The sequence below is a fragment of the Cupressus sempervirens genome, chromosome 9 (assembly GCF_028749045.1).
Source record: "Cupressus sempervirens isolate cs-2001-9-10 chromosome 9, ASM2874904v1, whole genome shotgun sequence".
Taxonomy (NCBI): domain Eukaryota; kingdom Viridiplantae; phylum Streptophyta; class Pinopsida; order Cupressales; family Cupressaceae; genus Cupressus; species Cupressus sempervirens.
Window position 1 is genome coordinate 202,209,802 of NC_143126.1, and position 9,122 is coordinate 202,218,923.

The 9,122-nt window shown below is 35.6% G+C and overlaps 1 protein-coding gene across 2 annotated transcripts; it reads left to right on the forward strand.

The window, feature by feature from the left end:
• The first annotated feature begins 227 nt into the window (after positions 1–227).
• On the forward strand, positions 228–6,543 carry LOC149538190 (Syntaxin/t-SNARE family protein). 2 transcript variants are annotated; one of them, XM_089799584.1, is made up of 6 exons: positions 228–458; positions 655–1,738; positions 2,195–2,929; positions 3,638–3,806; positions 4,069–4,169; positions 6,205–6,543. In XM_089799584.1, exons 2-5 carry the CDS (start codon positions 1,571–1,573, stop codon positions 4,092–4,094), a joined length of 1,098 nt encoding a protein of 365 aa, XP_089655710.1. In that variant the 5' UTR covers positions 228–458; positions 655–1,570; the 3' UTR covers positions 4,095–4,169; positions 6,205–6,543. The 2 variants fall into 2 exon arrangements, with proteins under 2 accessions (XP_089655710.1, XP_089655709.1); XM_089799583.1 differs by having other exon boundaries at positions 1,597–1,738.
• Positions 6,544–9,122: the final 2,579 nt, after the last annotated feature.

Below are 9,122 nucleotides of genomic sequence, written 5' to 3' on the forward strand. Positions count from 1 at the left end.
CTTCCTACCAACAACAATGTCTATCTACCTAACATATTTGTAATCACCAAGGGATAAATAAAAAGAAGAATATTACACGCAGACGGAGTGTAAACAACCATGAAATCCAACGGTCCTCGTGGTCGGATCGGGGCTGGAGATGCGCATGGTTTAAGTTTATTCTCACAGTGCACGGGATTTGGGTTACATTTTTTTATATACCTGTGTGTATATCCAAGCATATGTTCATTGCTTGCAAGGTTCCTTTGAGCCCCTTTCTACGGAGCCTTGAAGAATCTGTTATCTGCTGAAGTCACCAGATATATTTGGGGCTGCGAGAAATCTGTGGAGATTACTGTTTGCATTGAATTGGGCTTTGATTTGTGTTAGACCATAGCAAGTATGACGGCGAATTTCGATCGGTGGGAGGCAGATCCTTTCTTCTCAGCGGCTGAGGATGTCCAGGATTCGGCTGACAGGTTTGTATTTGATCGATTTGCTGATAATTTTGGATACCCATCTTGCTTTGTTAAGAATATATCTGGTTTTCTCTTCTGGTTTCATCCCTGGGACTTGAATCCGCGACTGGTAGTTTCAAGTGCTCTAAAGTACATATTACATTTGATTAAATGAGGTGTATATGAATTATTTATGTAATTTGTGTGTATATGGTAGGCGATTCCATTATTCTTCAGGACAATAGGGTCTGTAGGCGATGTTTGGATTGCAAAGGACTTGTCAGGTTTGCATAGAATAGTCAAAGGTTTCAGGCTGGGTGCGGGTCCTCATACAAGTTTGGGGGTTTTCTGAGTTAATCTTATGATTTTGTTGTGTATATTTACTTATGGTTTAATGTTTCAGAGTCTTCATATGCCATCTTTCAAGTGTGTCAGACAATTGACCGTGGCAGCTTAGCAAAAAAATTGTGCAGCCTCAATGGGAGCCATGGACTGTCTTGACCTTTTGATGAAAAGGAAATGGTTTAAATACCTAATGAGTGTGTGGTTACTTATTTGTAAGTTTGCAGATGAGTGTATTGTAATTTTTTTTGGAATGTTGGAAGAATTTGATCTTTATGAATTGTTGGCATTGGTGCAAAACATTTGTTTCTCTTTGGGTTAGAGTTATTGTCTGATGGTGTCTAGTTTGTCAAATTCACTCTGGGTTTTTTTTTGATACTTTAAAATCAGAGGCAAAGGTTGCTATATGAGCCAGCCATCTCATTGATTGAACTTTCTAGACCCTTCTCTATGCTATTTTTAATGGGCTTGCTAGGAGGCGAATCTGAATCTTCTCGTGGATTTTATTGGTGTGCTGTTGTGCCTTACCACTCGAACAATCATTTCACTTGTGGTTCAGAGTGTGTATTGTTATTCCAAATTAAATGATCTTTTGGTTATAAATGATTTTTTTTTTAAGTGCAGGCCTAATAGTGCAGCAATTTATTTTTAAGAAAATGTATTTCACCACAATGTTTGCCGTTATTGGGTTAGTGGCATTACATGGCGTGCATGTGAAAATACAGAAAAAAAAGGACTTCGATCTAGGACAGTGCTTGCTGTCTAATATTCTTAAAATAATGCATATCTGAATGTTAGAGAATGTGATGCAATGTAGGTTAGAGTCTGTGTACAGACGTTGGGTGCATGCTCAGACTGTGGCAGAACTGGATCAGGATGCTTCCTTGGAGGGTGGGGAAGATTCTGTTGATTTTCTGAGACGGGAGCTGCAAACAGCCCTTGGCACTGCTAAATGGCAGGTAAGTTCACTTTGTTTGAAATTGTGTGTTTTAACCAGAAGATTAGTAATTTGGTAACTAAGGGCAGGATATGGTAGGGAGCTAGACTTTGGTATTGATAAATTGCTACTAGTGGCTATGTACAATAACTACCTTGGTTTAGACTGTTTTAAATGTAGACCTTATTTGCCTACATTTTTCCTTGTTGTGGGTTATATCAAATTCAGGGGAGCAGCTTAATATGGCAGAGTTGAATCTTTCTTTTCTAGTATGTTGTGCACCGAGTGTTTAAACTTTTGTCTTATCAACCCCGTTTGCTTGAATGGTTGTTTAAGTTACTCAAATATTATGTGCAAAATCTGTATTTATTGAGACAGTAGTGATTGTGTCATTTAAGTTTCTCATGTTTTATTTGCAAAACTATATTTATGGACAGAGTAATGATTGTATCATTATGTTGTTTCTATGCAAAAACAGCTAGATGAGTTTGACAGAGCGGTGAAATTGAGTTACTGTGGGAATGATGGTGATGCTGGCGATAGACATAAACAGTTTGTAGTGGCTATTCAGAATCAAATAACTGGCATTGAAAAATCTTTAAGCGATTTAAATGGTGGGGATGGCAAGAAAGGCATACGTTGGATTCAGCTTGACGATCGGGAGAAGGATGATTTGGCCTCATTTCTTTGTGGGTCCTGTGCGACTAATAATAATTGCTTAGAACAGCGCAGTGACTGCAGCACAGAAGAAATGGTAGAGTTGAGACTTGATGATGCACCCTTGTTGAAGAGGAGAGACTTGAGGAATTTACGTGACACTGATGTTACCTGCACGGTTGATAATCATTTTAAAGAAACTGTTTTCATTAATAAGGACTCTAAATTTGTAATAGAATTGGCGGAACAAAAGCTTGACAATAATCGGGATGGCAGGCATGGTGAGGGTTTTACAGATAGAAAAACTGGTCATAGAAGAAGTTCTAGTGTTGGTGCTGACCTTGGTTCATGGAAAATTACTATTGAAGATGATAATGCACAAAAAGAAAGTTTCGGACTGCAGCTAAATGAATCTCTCTGTAGACGGAATATGCTGGGATTGATAAATAACATGGGTCTTGAAGTCCCACTTAGGTGGTCCCAAGGTTGTTTAAGGAGGTGTAAAGATAGTTTTGGTGCTCATTGCCATCCTCGTAATGCGCATTTGAAAGACCTGGTAAGATTTAGCTTAGTGTTGATTATCTGTTTAATATATCACTTAGAGAATAAATGTCTAAAATGTATGGGTTTGGCTTTGCTTGATATAGAAACAATAATACACAAAATACAACATTCTTTTGATTCTTATGTGCAAAATAAAAATTAATCTGATTTTTTACATGTTCGAAAGATTTTAAGTGATTTTTTTATCTTCTGATAAGGTAATGTCAGTGTTTCATATTAATGATAACTCTCAAAGCACCCACGAGATTGATGGTTTGTCTCAACCAATGAGAGTTATAATTTTTTATTTTTCTTGTGAGGTGATATAGTTTATAACTAAAAACCTTCAGAAGTCTCTGAGGAACAGCTTACTAAAATTTATGAACTTATGCCTGGTATATTACAATCTATTTACTATTCTTTTGGATCCATGCTTTTAAGAACCTATTTCAAGTTAAATATGATTTATGGAATAAAAAATTGCCTATAGAGAACATAAATTTTCACCCAGGAAGTATAATGAAATTGAAAGGGTGTCCAGTCATACAGCTATTGGTTGTCTTCCCATATTTTCTTCTTTGATTTACTCCAACTCCCCTTTGATGTAAGGAACATTTATTCTCTTGTTTTCTTGTTTTATCATTTTTGAGAATATACATTAAAGAAGTTTATAAATGAGAAGGATGGAAATTTATTCACAAAGTCTTCTAATTTGTATCAGGGTACAACAATATGGTCTGAGAGTGACAAGAAAATGTATCATGGTTCTGAACAAACATATGGCTGGCTTGGAGCAGTTCAAAGGAAGATGTTGAGGTCTCAATATTTTCTTCAAAATAGCCGCCCATTACAGATAACTTGGGTGCTTATTGCAATGTTATGTCTAGTAGGTATGCAATTGCAATATTTTCGGATATCAATTCTGGCTGAGTTTTAAGACATACGCTCAGAAGAAATGTTCATAAGTTTTGCTGCAAATTAGAAGTGTTTATTTCAATAAAGATAATTATGATCACATATAGATGCATAATTATTAATTATGCCTAAATAAATAAAATATTCCTAAATAGGAATTGTCTGCATGTTGTTTGTGAAATCAATCTATTTTTGTGCCTTATATTCCAGTAATGCATTGTACAAAATTTTACGCAGGTCTCTTCACAATTCTGGCAGCCTAAAAATTTGATCCAAAATATGGTCTTTGATTATTTGAGATTCAGACGTTGTAAGCTTGCTGTATATAAGAGGCCAAGGTACTCCTCAATTTTATAGAGCTTTTGTGAATGAAATTTATTAATGTTTCACATGCAAAATATTTCTGTAGGTTAGCTTTAAAATTAGTTTGGTTTATGCCATAACTGAGTTATTGTATATGATTATAAATGCATGCTTAGTAATAGTTAAAGTCTATTTTACTTAATCACAACTTTGGCCGAAATGTGTTGAAATAAAATGGTCTGAAACCTTTGAAATGGTATCAAACAGGTCCAGGTGTGAAGAATCAGGAGTTCATAACTTTATTGTCAAACTTGATACTTTGTGTTAAAACCATAGTCACCTGGAGACACATCTATCCCCTCCAAGATGTGTCTCTGAGACCTTACACATACCCAAAGACTTCAAATTTGGGTGGAGAGTTGTGTCAATGCCTCCCAATGTCTCAAGTCTACCGCCATGAATTTTGATGTGTCCCGCTCATCTCCAGACAAAAAAGCATATTAAATAGTAATAAAAAGTTAAAACAAAACATTTTATTTTTTATTTGTGTGCAGTGTGAGTTTTGTTAAATGAGTAAATGACATTACTATTAGTAATTTGAATTTCAGATTTGATATTTTGATTCAATGGTTCTAATGTTCATAAGCAGGAGTTTATAACTTTTTTGTCAAACTTGATACATTTGTGTTAAAACCATAGTCACCTGGAGACACATCTATCCCCTCCAAGGGGTGTCTTGGAGACAGAGGTGTGTCTTGGAGACAGAGACACACTCTGAGACCTTACACATACCCAAAGACTTCAAATTTGGGTGGAGAGTCTCTGTCAATGTCTCCCAATGTCTCAAGTCTACCGCCATGAAGTTTGATGTGTCCTGCTCATCTCCAGACAAAAAAACATATAAAATAGTAATAAAAAGTTAAAACAAAACATTTTATTTTTTATTTGTTTGCGGTGTGAGTTTTGAACTATTTGACTCTATATGACACAATATTAAATGAAATGACATAACTATTAGTAATTTGAATTTCAGATTTGATATTTTGATTCAATGGTTTTAATGATCATACTTGAAAACTTTCCATTCTTCTTGTTTTCAAATCTCTCCGTCATGATATTTCTTGGAAATTAATAAATAATATCAAAAAAATGCCATCTACAAGTTCCTGCATCTCCTATTTTTGAAAAATAGTCGTACCAGTACTGTTACCGTTCTCCAAGACCTCCAAGTCTCCCCGTCTCTAGGTGACTATGGTTAAAACTATTAAATATTATTTCAGCTACATCTTGTGTTGTCTTGTAAATCTGGTGAAGTTATCCTATTCATGGCGTTGGTTAAAACCTGCATACTGGAACATTGGTTCAATTCAAACTGTGATAAGCCTTCAAAATGCTTTAAGCTGTTTGAACATTCAGAATCATTTGCGCTTTACATGACTTCCTTTTGAACCTGCAGTCTGTATGATATTTACTATTTGCAATGGTGTATGTAACGAATTGATTACAGACACTGAAATTTTCAAGGGAAATTTTAAGCAGTGTTGTTTATTTTAGGGAAGTGTACTGGTAGATTTATTTTATTTTTTTCATCCAGAGAATAACTTTGCATTTTATTTGCTCAGCACAAATCCAACAACAGAAGCAGTGATGCATAACTACATCTTTTACCAAAGCAGATATAGTATATAATGTTCCGAATGGATATTACATCCTTTTTATAGCAGTCCATTAATTAGCTTCTCATTATAAGCTGCACTGAGGTTGTTGCCTTGAGTAGATTTTGTATGATGTGAATTAATCTAGAGATGACTTTGAGGATGAGTTGAACCAGGTCATTGACATGCTAAAAAAGTAATTTCTGCATGTCTTAAGAAGAAATATGTTTTAAAAGCTGATTCAAATACTGTATTCACTGCTTTGACATATCAGCTATGAACAACTATGTTGTCTCTAATGAACTGCTCAATATTTGATTTCTCATCTTGATTTGGTTTCACTTACCCCACTCCCTCTTAATTATGATTAGCTCATCTTACATTGAAATCTCAAACATTGTTTTCTGTTATGCAGAAGTTTACCTGCAGCCATTTCTGTGGAGTAGAGTTCCTGTATTGTTGTCATTGGTGGAGACCTACAGGCATGCAATACTTTGAAAGCCATCAAGAAATTTTGTTTTGCTTTGCAATTTGCGTAAAGCTTCTAAGATAGGTAACTAAGTTTCACTGCACAATTTTGTGGAAGTGGAATTGAGAATGTTGTTGTAGGTGATGCTTGTTCTTTTCATCTATTGGGTATATCAGCAGTTATGCATTGGTGTCAAATTGCATCGATGACACCATTTTGTTGTATTCTATAACTCAATAAGAAAGCCTATTGAATAAAATATAAATGTCTCATGTATGGTTTTTATGGAGTGTTTTTCACATGAAATATGTATTACAGTCTCCAGCAATATTGAAAGCTTTTGAATGAAGGTGGAGTAGATTGGATATAGGCATGTTTGGATATCTAGGTAATGCATGGAATTGGAAGCTAAGCAACAGAAGGTGGTTATATATGTAACAATACTGCATCAGCAATATGTACCAACACTACATTAACAAGTTAAAATGGGGAGTGTTTTGTGACTCAACGAGTTGGTTAGAGTTAACTTTGGTAAACTTGTGGTTTAACTTTAGGCTACTTTTGGTAAATCAAACGTGAACACAGAATGAATTTGCAATTATGAAGTTGAAATGTATTGGTCATTGGCAAGTTATGTTTGACGCTAATATACTGTACAATGTTTGAGGTATATGATTATTGGCATTAGTCTTTAGATTATACCAACTTGTATAGTGCTGAAATATTCAGATGATGGTAGTGCTACCATTTATTACAATCTGGCACGGTTGGTAGTTGGTAGACAAGTGAACACATATACGCTGTTATGAAGTTTTCTAGTTAAAGGTGGATTTTATTTCTTTTCTCTGGTTCATAAAAGTGAGGGGAAATGTGCTTTGTCTGGGTATGGCTGCCATCCATCACTTCTGCCCTCGTATTTCTTTAAGTTGGATGAAGATGGTTGCTCTTGATGAGATTCTTATGTTTAATTTTCCAATATCTTTGACTACCAATATTCTGGAGATGGTATTGGGCTTATTAAGCAACATTTAAGCAGAAATTTTGAAACATCAGTCAAATTTATCTTTTTAACAGCTAAGAAATAGTCATCCTCTGGGTTTTAAAGGAAATCGGATGTTTGAACATTCCAAAGTTTGAGCCTGGGTAATCCTCAAGTAAAGATAATGTTGCCTCAGATTTCTCCAATTTTGAAGGTTGAACTTTTCTGAGGTTTTTTCAGGACCAAGTGCATCGGTAGCTCTAACTTCTAACTATTCTGAGTTGGATTCTGTTTATTATGGGGTACATTAATCCATTTGCCCGCTTTGTTTATCCATTGGATGGTGATGGCATTTAGGTCAGGGAGCTGTGAGATTCCTTGCTACATTTTTTAATGTTCACCATTGAATATTTGGCATATATCATATTCTTAATTTGAAATCAATTTGTATAAAGAATTTGCCACATTGTTTGAAGTTACTACAGCAAACTTGGTAATGACAAATATTTTCAGTTTGGGTGATGGCAACGACTAGGAAGAGAAACCTTGAAAGTTAATTGTTAAGGTTGGTGTGGGTGCCTTTAGATCGTTGTTGGGGATGATTCCCTTAGCGCAAACAATTGTAATGCAACCTGACAGTTTTGTCAAAGCACGTTCTCAAATACATACCCGGGGCCTGGCAGGGACATAAACATGCATAGATAAGCAGTCTACAGAGCTCTACTATTTGACATTACATGTTGAAGTTATGACTGTCTATTAGGTTTCCTTAATTTATGTTTTAGGGGTGATTGAATGCTATACATTTAAGAATGGTGGAATGAGCATATTACTAGCACTAAGAAATGCAATGCTTATATCTGAACTACTGTGTTAATAAATTTAACCACAAAAAGGTCAATTCTTTATATGTTTTGTGTTTAGAACTGTGCTACCTTGATAATTACCTAGGGGGTTTAAAACAAATTTTTATTTGTGTTTAGAACTGTGCTACCTTGATAATTACCTAGGGGGTTTTAAAACAAATTTTTAATCTTGAGAACAAAGTTTGAGATGGGAAATTCTCTCTCGACGTACTCAAACCCCTCTCTCTACATACTCAAACCTCTCTCACTACGTACTAAAGTTCATACTCTCTCTCCATGTACTTCATTTTTTATCTCACTACGTACTCAAACCTTTAGTAAGAAGTTCGAGTTTGGTTTCCATCTTTGCTCAGAACACATGTTAGAAACAATTATTAACCTTCTGTCCAGTTAATAAAGAATTGTGTGCGCGCGACTCACTATTGGTGATAATAAGAACTTGTGTATTATCAGAAGGCAAAATACTAGTTTAAAATCAGTCTCGGCAATGAATCTTATCGTCATTTGGTTGTAATGTAATGAACCTTGAACCGAGGATCAACGAGATCAACCATGTTTTTGAGCTTGAGAAATATCCCTGACATCAGATGGAGACGTAACATCTTTGGGTAAATTGATTAACTCAAGATGACCCTACAGTGAATCGTATGATATTTGTATGCGATGACAGTGAGAGATATACAGGGTGACTTGATGGGAGAGGAAATGACCTTATAGTTACCAATTGTTTGATCGTGTGAACAGTAGTTCCTTCTCTAGACTATGGAAAGTTCACTGCAGATTTTAGCAGTCGACGTGCACGGTGGAAGATTGTTGCATAGCAGGAAATTGCGGCTCCCCTAGGTAATTATCACGGCAATGATCGAATGGAACCCGATACAAGGAATGAAAAAATTGGTCGGTAGCAGACATTCAGAAAGGGAAGTGATAGCGGTTACTTTCTAAGTTGCACACAAGGAACAACCGAATGCTTGTCAAGTGTTGATACTGATTTGAAGTTCGCAGCCTGAGACTTCCTC

What these genes read in the sequence shown, in the direction of transcription:
- LOC149538190 (XM_089799583.1), top strand. Translation starts at nt 382, where the DNA reads ATGACGGCGAATTTCGATCGGTGGGAGGCAGATCCTTTCTTCTCAGCG. An exon ending in TTGGCACTGCTAAATGGCAG is followed by an intron (nt 1,739 to 2,194) that starts GTAAGTTCACTT and finishes ATGCAAAAACAG; the next exon opens with CTAGATGAGTTTGACAGAGC. An exon ending in ATGCGCATTTGAAAGACCTG is followed by an intron (nt 2,930 to 3,637) that starts GTAAGATTTAGC and finishes AATTTGTATCAG; the next exon opens with GGTACAACAATATGGTCTGA.